This window comes from Equus caballus, chromosome 14, assembly GCF_041296265.1.
Source record: "Equus caballus isolate H_3958 breed thoroughbred chromosome 14, TB-T2T, whole genome shotgun sequence".
Taxonomy (NCBI): domain Eukaryota; kingdom Metazoa; phylum Chordata; class Mammalia; order Perissodactyla; family Equidae; genus Equus; species Equus caballus.
In genome coordinates, this window is record NC_091697.1 from 37,821,007 (window position 1) to 37,842,195 (window position 21,189).

Below are 21,189 nucleotides of genomic sequence, written 5' to 3' on the forward strand. Positions count from 1 at the left end.
TGAAGGATAGGATCTGTGCCTTATTTGTCTTTATTCCCAGAGCCTAGCAGAATTCCCACATGCCTTGATAGATTGACATAGATTGACAAGCACTTGCTGAATGATTGAAAGCTGAGAGTGAAAGCAGGTGTTTGGTGAGGCAGGTAGTCAGACCAGATAATAGTGTAAACTCTTAAGATTGGAAAAACTTCAGCCATCCAGCTGAATTACCACTATGTAGAGGCGCTTCTAGGTTTAAGAACTTGGGGTCTTTGGATTCCGAATGACTGAAAACCCAACACAAATTGTCTTAAGTCCAAAAGAGAGTTTATTGGCACATTGATGTGCCTTGTTTCAGGTGCTGAAAGCTTGTCAAAGACCTAGGCTTGTCTATTTCTCCGCTTGCCTTCTGCCTGTTTGGTTCTCTTATCAGGCGGACTTCACTCATTTGTGGCACAATGTCTAAAATTCTGGCTCATATCCTCACAGATCAAAGACCAGTGGAAAATAGGGACGGTTTCTATCTCTCAAAAGTCCCAGTAAATGTGCCAAGATTGTATTCTTGGCTTTGTTTGGGTGACTTGTCCACCCTTGAGCCAAACACCATGGCCATGAATGAAATCAACTTCACATGCACTGCATTGGCTGAGAATGAGGGCGGACTGGCCCTCCAGCAGCAAACCTCTATATGCAGAAAAAGAAGACGGCAAAGACATGAAATACCTAGAACTGCTATGGACCTTTCTCAAGAATAATATGCTTTAATACAGTAATACAAAGTGAACATCCAATATTAGAATGTTCGTGAATTCCCTGAAGCCTGTCCATGGACCTTAAGTTAGAAAAAGAAGAAAACCAAGCTTAGTATCTTTTTCCAGTGTGTGACCCCTTCCAGATATCAAGTTACTATTAACATTTGCATTTCTAAAATAAAAGAATACGTACATTTAGAAAAACAAACTTTATTTTAAAATACCTTTAAATTTAGAGAAAAATTAGGAAGATAATACAGAGAGTTCCTATACACCCCACATCTAGTTTCTCCTATTGTTAACTCTTATATTAGTGTGGTATATTTGTTGCACTTAATGAACCCATCCTGGTACATTATTATTAACCAAAGTCCAAAGATTTCCTTAGTTTTTATGTGTTGGCTTTTTTCTTTCTAGGATTCTATCCAAGAGACCATGTTACATTTTATTGTCATATCTCTTTATGTTCCTCTTGGCTATAGGAGTTTTTCAGACTTTCCTTGTTTTTGATGACCTTGACAGTTTTGAGAAGTACTTGTCAGATATTTTGTAGAATGTCCCTCAATTTGTTTGTGTCTGCTGTTTTTCTCATGATTGCGCTAGGATTATGGTTCTTAGGAGGAAGACCACAGAGGTAAAATGCCATTTACATCACATTGTGTCAAGGCTGCATACCGTCAACATGATTCATCTCTGTTGATGTTGACCTTGATCGCCTGCCATGTCTCTCCGCTGTAAAGTCAGTCTTTTTCCTCCTTCTCCACACTTTATTTTTTTTGGAAGGAAGACGCTGTGTCCAGCTCATACTTCAGGAGTGGGAGTTATGCATCATGTCTTTGAGGAGGGAGTATCAACATAAATTATTTGGAATTCTTCTAGACGGAAGATTTATCTCTTCTCCCCCACTTATTTGATTCAATCACTTATTTATAGCAGCATAGATATTTATTTCATACTTTGGGTTATTATCCAGTACTACTCTATTTATTTTGCTGCTAAGATTTTTCCAACTTTGGTCATTGGGAGCTCTTTCCTTTGTTCCCTGTGTTCCTTTAACAGTCCCATCACTGTGGGGTTTTGGGGGAGTACTTCTATACTTTCTAGCCAACGAGATGCTCCCGACTCATTTTAAATATTTCCTGCCCCAGTCCTAGGGCCCTTTCTCCAAGGAGCCCTGGTTCCCTCTACTGGAGAATGGTATTTAGAAATTAAGATCTGGGTGCTAGGTGTGCTCACTATGTACATTTTAAAAGTAAAATTATTCTAAAAGGCTTATAATTAAAAAGTAGTCAGTTCCTTCCCATAAAATTTAAACTTTTTGGAGTTTTTTCTTCTATTTTTTCCCTCCATATTACTAATAATGTGCTTATACTGATATTGTCAGATCAATCAATTATGACATTATCTATTGACCTTCCTTAAGAGTGAATAGAGTTTGGCTTTCTTGTACCACCATCCCACTTTTTCTCTGCCCATCTTCCCAATGCAGTCATGTCACAATTTTGCATTAATCCAGTAGCTACAGTTTACATTATTACCAGCATATAATTATCTTTCACATTGAACAAATACTTTCAAGAACTATAATTACATATTCTTTCTTGTGTAACATTTTATGTTTTCTAATTGTACTAATTGCCTCATTTTTTCCTTCTCTTGATTTCTCAAGTGTCCATCAAAATTCATCCTGAGCGTTCTAACCTATCTGTCAAAGACCTTTCAAATCTATTTCCAAAATACCTAAAAGCATGAAATAATCTTACCAGTTATACTCACCACCACCACCCCAAACCTCAGTCCCCTGCTCTTCTGCTCCAGCCTGGTTTGGTGGTTATGGTAACTAGTCTCCAAAGATGCTTCCCTTCACCACCAATGAACTTCTTAGTATCCACATCCTTGTATTGTTGCCTCTACTTGAATCTGAGATGGCCTTATAGCCTGCTTTTTGACCATTAGAATACAGTGGAAACGATACTGAATCACATCTAATGCAGCTTCTTCCTGAGCCTGTTGGAATGCTCATTTTTGAAAAATCCAGATATTTTGTAAGAAACCCATCTGCTTTGAGCCTGCCATTCTGTAAGGAAGCCCAAGATGCCTTATGGGAAGGCCACCTGGAGAGAGAGAGTTGTCTGTCCAGCCTCTAGCTCTTCTAGTCATTCTATCAATTTGTTAGACATGTGAGTGAAAAAGCCATCTTCGATGTTGTCTTTGTATCTTTTTCACGTTGAAGCCCTTCCCTAAACGTCTAGTGATCCTCGGGTATCCATTCATATTTACAGTGACACATGAAACCTAATTAGGAATGCTGTGTGCATGACTGCGGCTCCTGCACTGGTGACTTTATTGAAGGGGATGGTGCGGGATTGTTGGGGGACACCCAAATATCGATATCTGTAAGCGTTTTATTAGGGCCATTCAGTTTATCCAGAGATAAAATCCCCCAGTTTAGTGGGCATTCAGCAGGAAGATTTTCTCTGAATCCTCTATTTTCATTCTATCAGCTTGTTTTCTGGCTTCTCTGAGTCCAGAACCTCACCCAATATTTGTGTTTTCCCCAATACCTTCAGTGTGAGCAATGTTGAATGTTTGAGGCTTGTTTGACGGGTTACAATCAAATGAGGATTTTTTCTTTTAAACCTAGAACATTTGTGCATTCTTAAATTCCCTCTCTGGGGCTGGGTAGGAGCTGGCTGCTGGTGTGGTTGGTCTTCTGGCTGCATGACGCTAAGGATCACAGGTCAAAGGAGGGTGTGGGGATTAAGAGCATGGGCTTTGTGATCAGGAACTTTGGGGCTTGAGTCCTGTTTCTGCAACCTTTTAGCTGTGAATGCCATTTAAGCATCTCCTCTAAGCCTCAGTTTCCTCATCTGTTAAATGGGAAAAATAATATTATCTAGTTCTTAGAGTTGTAAGAATTAGATAATACATCTATATCACTTAGCAGAGTGCCTGGCTTATAATTAAGCATTCAGTAACCAACGGGGATGATATAAATCCGTAATCTAAATCTTTAGAAATCACACCTGGTTGGTGAGCATTGATTTGATTCCTCCTCTAATTGGTTTTGTGGTCCTGGATATATCACTGATTCTGTAGAGTCCCCAAGGGTTATAAACATCATTTAGTTCAAGCCCTGTAATCTGGTTCATGAAGCATCTTTTGTGCTCTTCCCCATCAACTGGCTTCACTAACAAGTGCGGGCATTGGGCCCAGACCTTGGGCTTGTTTGTTGCCTGAGCCTGTCTTGTGATGACCACAGCATGCTTCCTCTATCGTGCCTCTTCTTTCCTTGTCCAGTAAAGTCTAATGGTGATTCTGGTTTATATGACGGTTGATTATGGTTCTGCTTTTCTTTCTCCATTATCAGGGCACGGGGGCCAAGGGTCTGGGCGAGGGAAAGCCCAGAATGGGAGCAGAGCCACATTCCCATCTAACTTTCCCTGGGTCCCTATGAGGAGTCCACGTGTAAACAACTACCCGTGGGGAGAGTTAATTGCATTTTATTATAAGCTGCACAGTAGCCAGGTGGATAGTGGTTCATGTGCAGCTTACACATGCACATACACACAAGCACACACATGGATGCTCATGCACATGTAGGAAATACCCCTACGTGCACGGACAAAGGAGTACATGTACACCCACACCATCAGTCCGCATATTAGCACACTCACCCTAGTGGCCAGGAGAAAAGTGCTTAGCACATTTTATCGTGCGTCCTAGATTGAGGGAGGACGTTCAGGATGGGGGAAAGGGAAGGTTAGGAGGCAAAAAGAGAAATGAAACTAAAGGTCCCGCCCTGTCAGCATTAACTGGAGTATAAGAAATGGACTTTGGACAGATGGACAGACTCTTGGGACCTACCAACAGTCAAAATGTCTGAAAAGCCTCTCATTCTCTGGGTGCTGATTGAGCTCGGGCGGCTTTATCTGAGTAAGTGTTCTGAAACCTTCCATTCAAGAGGCTGGACAGCCTGGCACCCTGTGAGGGCTTTCCACGGCTGACTGGGCCTCAGGAGAGCAGAAGCCCACTTCTTGCTGGCATCCCCCCAGGTGTTCTTCTTTAGAGGGTCTCTCTCCTTCCTTGTTTCACAAGGTTCACCCTGAGACTGCTTTGGGGGTTTTAGGGTGGGGTAATTTGTGTTCATATAAGAAATGACAATTTAAGAAGACACACAGGAATAAGGGGTCAGATGAAGCGGGGAAAAGAAACTTCATCTGCAGTGTTATTAGCACAGTCAGGGCTGGGGCAATTTGTTCCAGGAAGAGCTCTTATTATAATTCTTTTTTTTCTCTTTATTTTCAGGAGTTTTTGTTTGCTTTTTGTTTTGTTTTATTTTGCTGGGGATGAGGCTTCAAGGTGAGGTTTCTTTTCTGCACATTGTTTCCAGGTTTTGGACAACAAAAATGGACACACTCAGTTTGGGCCAGTTCAGACCGTTGCCTCCCTGGTGGTACAGGGCACACGAATCTTTCAAATGTGCTTCATGAGAAAACATCTACATTCCAAGGAAAACAAATGTGTTCTCTCCACCCCTTTGTCAGGTTGTTCTTTCTGTCCTTCTTTCCTCTATGAGTCCGCACACTCTCAGGTCTCCACCTGAGTCAGGCCCTTCCTGAGCACCCGTGGCCTCGGGACCACTGTAGGTGTTTCTGCTGTGAGTTCCTGTCCTCCCTGGAGTGCTCATCAGAGAACTGGTCCCCTTGTGCTAATTCTCTTAGCCGCCTCTCTCCCCACATACTCTGTAGGAGTGAGTGGAATGAAAGCAGTCCCGGTCACTTTCTTTATCAACGTTTTTTACTGTTCTTTGTCTTTGGAATTTGAGGTGTGGAGGACTTTGTTATGCTGGAAGTTGCCAGAGTCTGTGTCCGCATTCCCTGCTACTGGCTGGATGCTGACTGAGTGGGCTTCTCCAGCTTTATTTGAAGGAGGCGGCACCTGCAGAACTGTCAGTTCTCCATTTGTACCTTTTCTAAAATGACCAATTCAGAAGAGAGAGAATCACCGAGGATCAGTCAGAGCTGGATGTGCTCTTAAAAGATGCAGAATCAAATCCTTCTCTCTGTAGAAGGTGTAACTGAGACCTGGGTGGGGGAAGGGTCTTTCTTAAGGTCCCCACCTAGAGAAAGAACCAAGCTGGCAGCAGAACTGAGGTTGAACCCACGATCCTGGGTAATTCCCCAGAAAGGGGAATTGATTTGATATCAACAATTCCTTTGCTCCAGTATACATTTGCAGATGGAAGGAAGAGTTTCCTGTCCTATTTCTACATTCTGAGTGCTTGGTTACTTGTACGAATTCTTTATTAATTTCATGTAGCATTTTCTACTTCATCTCATGCTTAGAACTATACCTCAGGGGAGTATTCTCTCTGTCCTTTGTCTTATGATAATAATGAGGGCAGGGTTATTGTGCCTTTCCTCCAAGAACACAAAAGCAGTGGCTGGCAGAATGAGGTTTTTAACATAAGCCTAATGGGTGTTTTTCTGCCACACCAAATTGCCTGCTTCCTTTTTTTTATACTAATTTTTGATCAGATGAGTAATACAGAAACACCCTTGGTGAAAGAAATTAAAATGTTATAAAGCTAAAATCCCTTTTGACTACTACCCCCAGCCCAGTCCCTTTCCCCTGATCATGGAGGTGACTGACACAAGGAGCTGGGTGTACATCCCACCAGCCACTTCTACATGCATTTGCCTTCATATGTCTGTGCCCACAAAAAAACGCAAACTGTCTTATTTATTTATTTTACAAAATGGTTTTATATTTTATGCGTTGCTTTGGAATTTGCCCTTTTCATACATTAATGAGGCTTGGAGTTTTCATGCCAATTGATATAGATCTCTCTAATCCTATTAGTTGTCTACATATGATTCCACGGAGGGAATCCGCCATAGTTTAGCCACTCCTCATATACACCTTGTTCATTCCATTCACATATCTATGAGGGCTGCAGTAAACATTTGCAAATAGGTCTCCTTGTACACGTGTGTTTTTCCAGGGTAAATAATAAAACATGAAATTGCTCTGGCTTATCTAAGACATGCATGTTGAGTATTCACAGAAACTGCCAAATTACCCCTAAGCACGGCTGTACCAACTCACACCCCATTTCACTCCAGTTTACTCCAGTAGGTTAAGTCATTTCTTAGATCTCTGTCTGGCCAACACTTGATATTATCAGTGTTCTAAATTTTTGCCAATCTAGTAAAAGAAATTTACTGGCTTCATTTATGAATTGCCTGTTAAGTCCTTTGCCAGTTTTTCTCTCGCGTCTTTCCTTATTGAGTAGTAGCCTACTTCCTTCTATGCTATGATACTTGGGAAAATAAACTCTTGAATCTCTAGGAGAAATCTTGCACGTTAAAAAAATTAATTTACCAAATATTCATAGGAACTAACTCATATTTTAGAAGTTATAGGTCTAGGTGCATGTTTTCTGTGTTGCTAACACAGCTGAGGGTGAAGACAATGAATTTCTTATTTTTCTCTTGGTTTCCTTGGGGGCAAAATGGGATTCCACAGCATTTACAATCTGGGAAACACTTCCACGGCGGCAAAGCAAAGAGACTGTGAGTTCAGGGAAGGCTGCAGACTGGTCTGAATTTGGAATGACCTTCATCATGAAAGCCAACTGTGAAAAACCCAGGCACCACAATGTTCTGCTTGCTATGTGAGCGACTCTTAGGGCTGTGCCTGCCTTCTCTTGGAGAAGGATATCTGGATGTTCCTGACACCTGGGTCAGGGAGGGACAGGGTGCTGCTGGCCGTGTTTTATACAATTTAGCCTACTGGGTCAACAAGATTTGTGAATAGAGAGTCTCACAGGAGGGTACTTTGGAGAAAATAATGAGCAGAGACCTAGGTACCAAGAGGGAGCAGGATGTATCGTGAAGATTTGGAGCTTTGGCCTGCCTCGCTCTCACTTCAGTAGCTTTTATTTGGTTTAGAACAATCGCTGATGCTCAATGAAACCAGTGGGCTTAACATTTGCAACCGTGAAAATGTTTTGCAGATTCTCAAAGATGGAAGTAACCTTAGGAGAGCTTGTCTAGTGATCCTCAAACCCGGGATGAGTGGCCAATGATATCAGAATGACCTGGAGAACTCGGTTATATACATTTCCATGGGCCTTGGCTCCAGAGATTCTAACTCTGGGTTGGACAATAAAAATATGTATTTTTTTCAAGTATGCTTTTTTTGGGTGAGGAAGATTGGCCCTGAGCCAACATCTGTTGCCAATCTTCCCGTTTTTTTTTTCTCCCCAAAGCCCCAGTACATAGCTGTATATCCTAGTTGTAGGTCATTCTAGTTCTTGTATGTGGGGTGCCACCATAGGATGGCTTGATGAGTGGTGTGTAGGTCCACACCAAGGATCCGAACTGGTGAATCCCGGGCCACCAAAGTGGAGCACATGAACTTAACCACTTGGCCACAGGGCTGGCCGCAAAATATGTATTGTTTTTTTGAGGAAGATTAGCCCTGCGCTAACATCTGCCACCAATCCTCCTCTTTTTGCAGAGGAAGATTGACCCTAAGCTAACAACTGTGCCCATCTTCCTCTACTTTATATGTGGGACGCCTGACACAGCATGGCTTGATAAGTGGTGCGTAGGTCCATGCCCAGGATCCAAACCAGCAAACCCCAGGCCACCGAAGTGGGGCACATGAACTTAACTGCTACACCACTGGGCCAGCCCCATCCAAAATATGTATTTTTAACAAGCTCTCTAGGTCATGCTGATAAGTAGCCAAAGTTGGGGGACATGGATACTTTATTTTAGAAATGGTGATACCTTCCATCTCACATATCTAACATGGAAAAACTAACCCTCCAGCATTTTCGTATGTCACAGCTGCGATTCTAGATCATTCTTATGGTCCCTTCCAGTCCTAACATTAAAAAATCCTCAAACTCCACCTAACTTCATATTCTCTAATAACAAACAAATGGTCCAAAGCAATTAATTTCTACTTCTAAAACTACAAGTAGAGAAGGACAATAGAATATAATTCAACAGCCTATCTTCCTGCCATAGTCCTCTCTGGGTTGGAAGACAGAGGGAGACCCATTTGAGTCATTCGTCAGTAGTCCATGATCACTGCTTATTGAGATACAGTGGGTAGAGTGCTGGTTTTGGACCTGTTTACATGAGTTAGTGGAATTGGGTTAAAGGGTCAGGATTTTTCACTGGAGAGTTTATTGGTTTATTGAATAGTACTCAAGATGAGAGTTTTTAAGTCATCAAAAAGGTCTTGCTGTGGAGATGAGTTCAGAGACTCAGGTGGGTCAATTGTTTCCACTTGGAGGCTGGAAGGGTGTAGAGTCAGGAGCTCAGCAGCAGCGAAGGGCACATCAGAATTTAGGTGAAAGAAACAGATACACTATGACTCTCTTCATCTGCCTAGAAGCATCTATCTGTGCAATCCCTGTGTGGCATATTTGAGAGATTTTAGTACTGTACGACCTAGTTTTCTCATCTTTCCTCACAGCTTCAGCTTCAGAGATTGTCATGACAGCGACTTTGGGTCAGACTGCGACGTTGCCCTGTATGCACTCCTTCTGGTCTGAGAGCAGCAACAGCATGTGCTGGGGCAAAGGCCAGTGTCCCAACTCCAAATGCAATGAGGAGCTTCTCCACACCAACGGGGGGAGTGTGCTCTCGAGGAAGTCGTCAAAATACGAACTCCTGGGGAATATCAAGAGAGGCGATGTGTCCTTGACCATCTTCAACACCAATGAAGGCGACAGCGGTGTGTACTGCTGCCGCATAGAGGTGCCTGGCTGGTTCAACGATGTGAAGAAGAACATTCGTCTGCTGCTGAGGAGAGGTGAGCCCTTGAAGAGTCTCCTGTCTGTGGAAGGAGAGACTTAGTGGTTAATGGATTCAGTGGGTGGTGTTGGAGAGGCTGTAGCTGCTTAAGCAAAGAGTGGGCAGATTAAATTTGAGATGCGGGGCTGGCCTGGTGGCGCAGTGGTTAAGTGTACACGTTCCACTTCGGCTGCCCGGGGTTCACTGGTTCGGATCCCAGGTGCAGACATGGTACCACTTGGCAAGCTATGCTGTGGTAGGCGTCCCACATATAAAGTAGAGGAAGATGAGCACGGATGTTAGCTCAGGGCCAGTCTTCCTCAGCAGAAAGAGGAAGATTGGCGGCAGATGTTAGCTCAGGGCTAATCTTCCTCAAAAAATAAATAAATAAATAAATAATTGAGATGTGTTGCTATGACTGGAGGAGCCACGGTATGAAGCAATGCCCATGTGGGCCAGGAAGGCCACAGAAATGAGTGAGTAGGGGTTGGGTGTTGGGGAAGGGAAGCAGTGAACTGCAGGGTCAATCTGAGGAGGACGGCTGCTTCTTATCTAGGGGATTGTTACCTTGCAGAAATTTGGGTCTGGTGTTTACAGATCTCTCAACTTTTGTGTGAACTATATGGATTTTTGCACATCGGCAAAGATTTCAAAATTTTAAAGAAAATACTGGGTAAACTAAATAAAATGTTTCCATGGGTCAGCTTCAGCTCGTAAGCTGATAGTTTGCGACTTCTGGCAGAGGGAAAGGGCATGGCATTTGGAGAGACTCCTAGCAGTTTTCAGGTGTTCTTTCCTTCTGTTGTTATCATTGCTTTTGATAACATTTGGAATATGGTGGAATTCCTAAAGATATAAGCTGCATGGAGGGCAGGCTACAGTTGAATTACGCTAACAATAATCACCTTTCCTGCTTGGCTGAAATGGAGCCTCTCAAAAGAAGCTCTGTTTTCAATCTGCATCAATAATGGAGGATTCTTGAGCTCTATTCCTAACTGGATTGGCATCTTGGAAGGCAGGGTCTAAATAGCCATACACTTAACAAGATTTTCAGTGACTCAAATGCACTCTGAAATTTGAGAACAACTGACGTGGATGCTTTTAAGTGGAGAACTTTCATACACGTTAGTATATTTTTCTCTCGAAGCAACTATGAGATAGCAGGTATTCTGATCTATTGAAGTTAAATGATGCCAATCTGAATCTTCTTTTTTCAAGCCTAGTATAACCAGATATTATTTTATAAAATGCTTGTTGACCTCAATACTCTATGGGGTCATTTCTAAGTTACTTGAAACTAATAGTGTCTCTTTGGTCCATTAGAGTTAATGGAAATTTGGCATTTTTAAGAGAAGGTGGTGTGATGTACATCTGAAAGCTATATAATGTTATACTCCAATGTTACTGCAATAAAAAGAAAAGAGAAGGTGGTATCTATAGAATAACTGTGGCTAATGAACCCAAATTCAAATCATTAGAGGGTGAGTGGTGTTGGCATGAACTAATCTTTAATATCTGAAAGAGACTACATTCTCATGCCATGTTGCATACTTTGGGCTCACTTTTTCTCAGATTTTAATTTTAATTTTATTTCATTGTAAAAAGAACACCTAAGATGAGTTCTACCCTACCTTAAAAAATTTTCAAGTGTACAATATATTATTTTGAACCATAGGTGTAATCTTATACAGCAGATCTCTAGAGCTTATTCTCTTGCTTGACTGGAATTTTGTGTTTGGGCTCACTTTCGATGCAATTGTTCCTTCACTCATTCGTGCAATGTTTATGGAGCACCCACTACATGCCAGCACTGTGGTAGGTGTTAGATTTGTAGCAGAGAACAAAATAAATACCAGATTTTCCCCTTCTGGGTCTAACAGAGTAGTGGGAGAAGCAGGTGTTAAACAATAATCATCAGATAAATGTGTAGTTATGAAATGCTATAAATGTTGTCAAGGTAAAGTACAAGAGCTCAAAATCAAGAAACCTAATTCTTCTTACAATATGGATGACCTCCTTGCAGAAGTGCCCTTTTAGCTGAGAGGTGAGGGTTAAGTAAGAGTTAGCCTAGTGAAGGGAGAGACCAGGAAGCAGTAGGTTCAAAGTTCCTCCAGATAGAAGGTTCCTAATATGTTCGAAGAACTGAAGAAAGGCCAGTGGACTGGGGGAAAAGTAAGATGAGTAGATTGACAGGAGATTGGAAAGAAAGAGCCAGATCAGGTGGAATTTTGTAGGCTGAGGTTGGGAGGTGGATTCTTTATCTTAAGGGCAAGGAGGATCCAGTAAAAACTTTTAAGCAGGGGACTGACATAATTAGATTTGTCATTTTAAAAGATTGTTATAGCCAATGTGTGAAGAACGGATCGGAAAGGTCAAGCATAGAGGCAAGAAACCCAATTTTTGTGGGCACTACAATGGTCCCAGCTAGTGGACTAGGTGAGGGCAGCAGGAATGCAGAGAAATGGATGGATCCCAGACATATTTGTACTGTTTCCCTTTTCCTCCATCTCCACCTGATACCAGACATCTCTTCTATTGGTTACAGCCCCAACAACCACGCAGTCAGCAACAACCCGTCATCCAACCACCACCACTGCTGTGACGACAACCACAGCGGTGCTTCCAACAACAGTCATGACGACACCTGCCCTCACAACCAGAACACCACTTGAGACAAAAACCACCACTGCCCTCACAACAACGGCAACCACATGCCCTCTGACAACACTGAGCTCCCTTCCTGAGGCAACCACAATTCTTCCAACCATTGAACCTCCCACAGAGGGGCCTACCCTCCCTTCAGGTATGTGGTACAATTGGCCATTCTTTCTCTTCTGCTGGTCATATGTATCTTACTCTCTTGGAACAGGGTTCTCCCATTGAACGGGACAGTCCAGAGACCTGCTCTTGGGGTGTGTGTGTGTGTGTGTGTGTGTGTGTGTGTATTAGTTTTCTAGAACTGTCATAACAAATACCACAGAATGGGTGCCTTAAGCAACAGAAATTTATTTTTTCACTATTCTGGAGGCTAGAAGTCTGAGATAAAGGTGTCAGGAGGGTTGATTTACTTTGGGGCCTCTTTACTTGGCTTATAGATGGCTATCTTCTCCCTGTGTCTTCACGTGGTCTTCCCTCTGTGCATGTTTGTATCCTAACCTCCTCTTCTTATAAGGATACCAGTCATATTGGATTAGGCCCATTCACATAACCTCATTTTACCTTAATTACTTCTTTCTCCACGTATAGTCACATTCTCATGTACTGGGGGTAAGAATTTCAACATGTGAATTTTGGGGGGGATACAATTCAACCTAAACTGAATTTGTGTGTGTGTGTCATTGAGGATGTGGTTTCACTAAACTGTTCCTTTTCTTTGTTTTATGGTTTCCTTTCTTTGTCTGTTTTTTCCTTTTGTGTTTTTGAAAAGTCAGCTTTTTTGACACTCCAGTTGACCTTCCAGGAGTCTTGGAGACATTTATTAAAGAACCAGGAAAAGTCACCCCAGGTCAAACTCTATTTCCCTCCTGCCAGGGGTTAAATCTCTGCCTGGGAATTGGAGATTGGCTGAGCAAAGTCCTCTAGAGGCCTTAAAATATCCCTTGATGATGAACTGGTTCTACCCTTGTTTCTTCTTTCTTTCTTTCTTTTTTCTCCTCAATCCTTCTTGATCCTTACCTTGGAACTCTCACTGAGTTACTAGCTCTGTTACTTATGGGGGCTTATCAAAGCTCCCACCATGTTTCAACCTTTGATTCTGAGGAAAGAACATTGGGAAACAATCATAAGTTGGTTTGAAGGCTTTCTTAGCTGCCTTTTATCACGCATTTTTTCTCTTCCAGAATCAGAAACTTTCCCTCCCTCCAGTGACTCCCAGAGAATCACCGAGGTGACTTCTGGAGACATTGCCTTACTCACATCCAAAGGTTTGTGGACACACACTCTCTCCTCATCCCTTGGATTAGGAGAATAAAATCTTGTTGAATCAGATGACTAGAGATAACTTTTGGGTCCTCTGTGCCATGAAGCCCACCTAGGACAAACTGGTGTCAGGGTAGCATTGTGGTTCATTGTGGTTCATTCAATTGTGGTTCATTCATTCTTGTGGCTTTGAGAGAGAGAGAGACAGACAGACAGACACCAACCTTGATTCATTCGTGCAGTTCTCCATGATAGCATATCTCTGGAATATCTGCCCTTCCACTCCAAGCCAGGTGGTGCTTAGCTGTCTCGTGATAATTCCAAGCACATCAATCTTCTTTTGTTGACCTCACCGGCTTTTTACAGTGGAGGGAGAAGTCTTTCATTCACTTGTCCTTTGATCCATCCATTAAGACTTCTTTAGGATTTACTAGGGCCCAGGGTCATAGAATGCCTTGAAAATAAGATGTGTTTCACATCCTTGGGGATTCTAAGGACTCTTCTAAGGACTCTTCTAAGGATTTAGAGAGGACTGCCTGGGCTTGACTCTCAGCTCTACTCCTTTTTGTTGGGGGTCTCTGGCCTGTTTATTCCCAGGTTTGTTGTAGAGTTGTATAACTTCATGCACGTAAAGGTCTTAGATAAATGCCTGGTACATAGTAAGCACTCAAATGGTAGCATCTCAAAAGATAGATGTTATCTTAATGGGGCTTATAATCAAGCAGAAGAAAACAGACACCTATGGCGCAAAGAGATCAAGGCTTGTGATAGTACAACATAGGGAGGCAGTGCAGTAGAGCGGTTCATGTGTGTGCTCTAGCGTCATTCTGCCTGGGTACAAATCCTGCCTCTGCGTGACTTTGAGGAAGTTACTTAATCTCTGTGGGCCTTGGCTTCCTCGTTGGTAAAAAGGAAATAATAGTAACATGTATCCTGTGTCTCTTTCTGAGGATTCAGTGAGAGAATGCATGTAGAGCACTTAGAAGAGTGTCCACCATGTACTGAATGCTCAGAAAACATTAGCGCTTCTTTCTAATGACAGAAGTTGGTTTAGGGGAGAGGGTGGCACCAAAAATAGGAAGGGAAATATTTACCTATTCCTATTTTCTCTTTTCCTTTGTTTTTTCCTGGGTGCAAATGTCGGGTTCTCCAGTCAACATTCCAGGCATCGATGTGGGAAATGAGTGACTTGGTGACATTTCCTCAGCCAAGAGGCAAGGGGGCTGTGCTCCTGAGAGTGGGTTGTTTTGGCCATGGGAACAGTCTGTCATCTGCCTGCTTGTCTTGGGATTCAGCTATTTTGGTTCCACTGTGGTCACGTCTTACATCCTCCCGCAAGCTGGGATGAAAGCGAAACATGCCCAAAGCATCTGTGCTGGCTTCCTCCTCCGCTCATTTCTTCGAGCCCTCTGTTGGGATTCCCCTTCTTCCTCAGCCACTTCTGACTTGAAGCTAGGAACGCTAGTAGGAAAATCACGCATTCATTTTTCAAAATGTTCCTAATTTATTTTAAATTACACTACATATCACACTCATGTATTTTTGTTAGGATTACATAAAAAAAGACAGAAATAAAATTCTCTCTGACTCCCTGTCTTTAATCCCAGCCCTTCCTCTGAGATAATCACTGCTATTAGTTGAAATGATCATTCTTCAGATCTTTTTCTATTCCCTTGTGTGTGTGCACAGATATAGAAATAGACAATTTGTTTTGTGTGTGAATTTTTAACAAATGCTATCATACTGTATGCAGCCTTTTGCATTTGTTGTTGTCACCTAACATTATGCCTCGGCCCGCCTTCTTCTTCAGTCCATGTAGATCTGCACCATTATGTTAAATTGCTGGGTGGAATTTTATGCTACAGATACTTACAGTATCCATTGTCCAACGAGGGTCAGTTAGGTTGTTCCAATGTTTCATTATCATAAGTAGCCTGCAGTGAACATCCTTGTGTGTGAGTGCCGCCTTACATGTTTATGCGAGTGTTTCTCTAGCTAGGGTGGTGACCTGGAAGTAGAAATGCTAGGCTGAAAGAAGTGTACACTTTTAAATTTGATAGCTATTTCAAAATTGTCCTCTTGAAAAGGCTGTGCCCATTTATTTTCCCACCCACAGAGTATCTGCTTCCCCTTATCCTCCCTCCACTTGATATGACCATTGGTTTAATTGTTTTCAATCTTCTGAGAAAATGTCATCTCCTTCTTTTGTTGTTCTGATTAACAGAGAGTTTGAGTGTCTTTCCATAGGTTTATTAGCCAGAAAACAGCCATCCTTTAACTCTGTGAAGGAGGCAATGTGACATCACTCATAGAGGCTCAGAAGATAGAATTGGAAGGGACAGACAAGAGGGAGTGCAAGGGGGATAGGTTTTGAAGGAAGCTTGTAAATCAAGACGAAATGCCAGGATGCTCTAAAGTGGAAAAGCTTTGGCAGGCACTAACTCGTACAGGGGGAAGACAGAAAATCTGGACTGGTTGTTGAAAACCTAAGGGAAATGAGGCACTGAAGATCCAAATCTTTGTCCATGGGATGGGGTAAGGGTGGGGGCTATTTTCTGGCAAAAGAGAAGGTAGCAACTAGAAAAGGGATGCAGAGTGGGTAAGGAGTTTTCAAAATGTTATCATCTATGCCATTTAAATCTTGGACTATTTTAGACTGAGTTGCAGCGGAGCAAGAGGTCATCTGATGTTTTACCCTCTTCTGTAATATCCCTGATAATTTTCATTTCAATCCTCCTTGACAAATCCCAGGAGAGAAAGAACACTGCTATAATAGCCATAGGCTGCACTGCGAAAAAGGAGCTTGTCACAAGGCGGTCTGTGAGCCTCCGTGTAACATCTACTCGTTATGGAAGAAATCAGAGTTTATAGAGCATGTATCATGTTCTGACACAATGCCAAGCTGTCCTCATGGGGCCGTTTGTGCAACCCCTCTTTAGCAGATGTTCGTATCCCTATTTCATGTAACTTTCCCAAGGCCTCGTAGCTCTCAGGTGCCAGATCCGGGAAGTCCAGCTCTGATTCCATGCTCTTAGATCTTATTTGATCTCGCCTTGCCTTCCAGTCTGAAGTGAACAGTCATGTTCTTTCCCTTTACTGTCTTCTCTTCCCATTGGATTTCATAATGAGACATTCCTAATAAGAACGGCACTTACCACCCACTGAGGACTTAGCTATGTGTTCTGTCCTGTACCAAGGGTTTTTAACATATGTTTTCTTATTCAAGTCTCACAAGAACCTTCTAGTCAGGTACAGCTATTATCTCCATTTTACAGATAAATAAATGGAGAGTCAGAGAGTTTATTAGAGAAGATAACACCTGTTGAGGTCTGTCTTTGTTTGAAGACTGAGCCCTTTACATGCATTACCTCATTTGATTTTTCGCAAAATCCTGCGAGCTAGACATGATTATCACCTCCATGTTAGAGTTCAGGAAGGTTGCATAACTTGTCTGGTAAATGACAGACCTAGATTTAACCCATGCCTGTTCAACGCGGATGCCACACTAACATCAAGCTATGCTGCTTCCCCTCCACCCCATCTCCCCCTCTGAGCCACTTCCAGAGTGAGACTTCTTCTCCATCCACATGAAAAAGCTTTCAACCCAGTTCAGAGGGCCTGCGTGCCTCTGTGGGGTGCTCTACCCCTGGCTAAATGTCCCCAGTTCCCTTCTCATTTCTTCATGTAACTTTTAGGTGGCAAGGCTTCTAAGGTTGAGGGCTGGTTTAAATCCTTCAAGAGAACCTTGTCAAAATTATTGTTCCCTAAAGTTACCATTCCCCAGAGTGGCAGTTCTTCACCTCCGCTCTGTGGCTGCCTAGAATGGAGTCCAGAGATGTGGAGTGACTTGCTTAAGATCGCCTACCTGGGCAGAGGGAAAGCTGGGACTCCCAGCCAGGTTTCAGGGATTTTAAACTGTGTCCATGCACTCCTAGACGGCGCTGTCTGTGAATGAGCTAGGGGGTGGGGGCGGGCACCCTGAAATTCTATATATAATCGTGTGTGTATGTGTGCATATATATTTTTCTGGGGGGAGAAGTCTAGGACTTTAATTAGATTCTTCAAGCGTTCTGCAAAGCCCCAAATGGTTAGGAACCACAATTCAAACACAAACAATTAACAATAACAACAGCAACAATAAAAACTCTCCTAGGATTGTCCCGCACAGCTAAAGAAGTCTGTTGGGGAATACAAACCCTTACCTCTCTAGCAGCTCAAATCATTCTGTCCAGCCTGAGGATTAATTTCATTTATGGCTTGGCAGCAGAAATGTGTGAAATGGCCCCAAATTACTCCCTAAAGACCCAGTCTCTATTGGGTCGGGGCTCTGAAGCCAGGCAACAGAGCCACATGACTATGTCATTTCCTAAATAAAATTGGGTGGCTTGGGATTCCGTCCTCTGTTGATTATGCCTCAGGTTCACTTTCACCGCCTCAACAATATCCCAGATCCTTTATTTCTCGTCTTTTCTCCTCACAGTCTTCTGGGTAGCATTGGGTGGGGGTAAAAGAGCTCAGCTGGGGAGTCTGAAGGCTCAGGGTTATACCCCAGCTCGGCCATTTTGTGCTGGGATTTTTCTTTTCTTTTAGAATCTCAGGTGAGTGAGTTGTTCTATCCTTTTCTAAATCTCAGTTTCCTCCAAATATACAGTGGAGATAACAGTAGTATTTATTTCATACAGCTGTTAAGTGAGGAAATGCGTGAGAAAAATACCTCATACATGATTACTGATTAGTAGATAATAGTCTTCGTGACGGATTCCTGATTCCTCCCTTCTTTACATCTCTGCTGTGTTTCTACTCACGCACCTTCGTTGTTAGGCCAGTCCAGCCAGAGAACAGGGCCGCTTCCAAAAGCTCCCAGCTGACTCGCTGTTCCTTGTAAGCACATGGGCACTTTTTTGGTTTTATGGGTTTTTTTTTTTTTTAGATTTTTTTATTTTTCCCTTCTTCTCCCCAAGCCCCCCGGTACATAGTTGTATATATTCTTCATTGTGGGTCCGTCTAGTTGTGGCACGTGGGATGCCTCAGCGTGGTTTGATGAGCAGTGCCATGTCCGCGCCCAGGATTCGAACAATGAAACACTGGGCCGCCTGCAGCGGAGCGCGCGAACTCAACCACTCGGCCACGGGGCCAGCCCCGGTTTTATGGGTTTTTTAACTGCTAATCACATGAGGGAAACACCTGGTGAGTGACAAAATTACAAACTTGGGGCAGTTACAGAAGCTTTTAAAATCTCATGGTAGTAATTCTCGACTCACTATTAGAATAAATCTGAGATTCTGAAAGCCTTCACTGACTCCTCTTTAGGTGGCTCTGTAGAACTCTCAATTATTGGTTTGATTCCTGTGGGTGGACATCTTTAAGCGTCTGCTGCCTCTCAGCTGTTTTGTCACTCAGTCTGTGTAGGGTCCTCCCTATAATTTAGGCTTAGAAATCAAGTTGTGACTGAAAAAGAGCCATGGTCGAGTTTGCCATGCAAGAGCTTCCAGATTCATGTTACTTATTTTATAAGACACCTCCAAGTACATATCTCCCACTTTAGTGCCCTCCTCTGCTTTTAAGGTGTTTGGTCTATAGACACTGCCTGAAGAAGTCCTAACCAGGGGGCAAATCCTCACCTCCTTTCTAAATCTGCCTAGAGTGGAGCTCAGAGGTGTGGAGTGACTTTCTCAAGATCACACAGCTAGACAGAGAGAGAGCTGAGAGTCACATCCGGGTTTCAGGGGTTTTAAACGTTGGTCCATGAACTCCTGGTGAGGGGTGTTATCTGTGGAAAATTGGGAAACTGAGCCCCAGAAAAGGCCAGTGAGTAGACAGAGGCCTTGTAGTGAGTTAGGAAGAGAGCTGAGACCAGAGCCCCGTTCTGATTCCATGTGCAGGGGGCCAACTGTCTCTCAAGAGCTTCCCTGAGGGCAGATTTTCATATTTGCTCCCCTGGTATTAGAATGCACATTTTTTCAGCCCCCAAATGGATCATTATATCCATCACCAGCATGAAGTCAAAGCTGTAGAACAACCTCAAATTGAATGCACCCGAATCCATATGAGGATTTTGCTGTCAACCCAGTAAAATTGGAAGAAATGAACATTGCTTGGGTAATAATAACATTGTTCTTTCCTTGAGATTCTTCCAGCAACTTTTTCTTGGTCCTAGGGGTAGGATGGTGGCAGAGTGGAGTGGGGATGCTTTTAGAAACATTTTTTTCTATTACTGTATGTTTCTCTTTTGCAAAGCCAGCTTCATGGTCCGGAGCAAGCTGGCCTTTGCAATCGAATAGAAGAGTTCATAGGGAACAGTGGTTGGAGATGGAATTTTATCTTTATCTTGGCATTTGGTTTGGATATGTGGAAATGAATAACATGATATTTGGTAAAGGTCTTTCAAATCTGTCATGCATTAAACATGGCATATCTAGTTGCCTCTCTGTACATGGCATAGGACATATCAACACGAGTAGGTCATGACCTATGTTCTTAAAGAAGTCACACTTTGGTGGGATAGACAGACTTGTACATAACAACAAATCATCCAGGGTGCTTTGTTTTGGATAGAAGTATGAAAAGGTGTCCTGGGGCCCAAAGAAGAGAGAGATGGATTCTGTCTTGGAAAGGAGGGCCAGGATGATATCACTCAGTGACCTTGGAATTGGTTCTCCAAGGACAAGAACATTTCGTTGAAGAGGGAAGGGTGAATGGGCAGGGAGAGCAGTATGAGCAAAGACAGGGAGACTTGAGAAGAGCATGAAATCTTGGGAGATTGTTTAATAGTCTGGTTTAGTCTAATGGAGACAGGAAGCTGGGAATGGTCTAGGTTCTTAAAGGACTTGATTAATGGTCTAAAGAATTTAGATTTCATCCCAGGGTCATAAGGAACTGCTCATGTCTTTTGAGTAGAGAATGAAATTTTCAGTTCTGTTTTAGGAAAAATTGCTCTGGCAAGAGTGTGGAAGATGTATTGGAGGGGAGCAAGCCTGCAGGCAAAGAGGCTACCAGGAGACTCCTGCAGTAATTCAGGCTGGAGATGAGTGTCTAGACCAGAATGACAGCAGCACTAACAACAAGAGGGAACAGTCAAAGCCATTTAGCAGTTAGAACTGAAAAGACTTGGTGACCGGAATAAGAATGAAGGATGACTAGTTCTCCATACTTGGGAGATTAGATCAATGTGATGGGTTCACTGGTGAAGGAGCCTCAGGACGAAGAGTGAAATTTGTTTGGGAGATCTTGAGCTTGAAATGCCTCTGGGAAACGTCTAACAGCCAGTTGGAAACATGGAGCTGGGCTGACTTACAGATGCCTGGGTGGGGACAGGTGTCTCTGATGAGTGCCACCTACCTCTGATAAAATAATAGCTGCTATGATGATTCACGTCGTAAGTGCTGAATAGGGACTTGCCACCATACAAATACTTTCATACACATTATCTCACAAGGGACAGTTCAGGGCTATAGGTATAATTTTGGGAGTCAGTGATAATAAATGACACTTATCAAGTGCTTATTATATGCCAGGGCTGGGCTCGTGCTTTCAATGCATTGTCTCATTGTGAGGCATTATCTGGATCTGTGAGGAAGATTGTATTATTACATCCGTTACAAAAGAGAAGAAACTGAGGTTTGGAGAGGTTAAGAAATTTGCCAGAGTTTGAATTCCCAGGTCTCTTGGCTCTAGAAACTGAGCTCTTAAACACTTTTTTATATTGTCTCATTAGCAGAGCT

At 42.8% G+C, this 21,189-nt stretch overlaps 1 protein-coding gene across 4 annotated transcripts in view; it reads left to right on the top strand.

Moving 5' to 3' along the window:
- Positions 1-21,189, top strand: part of TIMD4 (T cell immunoglobulin and mucin domain containing 4) — a 92,401-nt gene that overhangs the window by 51,424 nt on the left and 19,788 nt on the right. For all 4 annotated transcript variants that reach the window (XM_070232992.1, XM_070232991.1, XM_070232994.1 and 1 more), the window contains exons 7-9: positions 9,231-9,569; positions 12,096-12,353; positions 13,390-13,473. In XM_070232992.1, the coding sequence (XP_070089093.1) occupies positions 9,231-9,569; positions 12,096-12,353; positions 13,390-13,473 (681 nt within the window). The remainder of the gene's footprint in view (positions 1-9,230; positions 9,570-12,095; positions 12,354-13,389; positions 13,474-21,189) is intronic.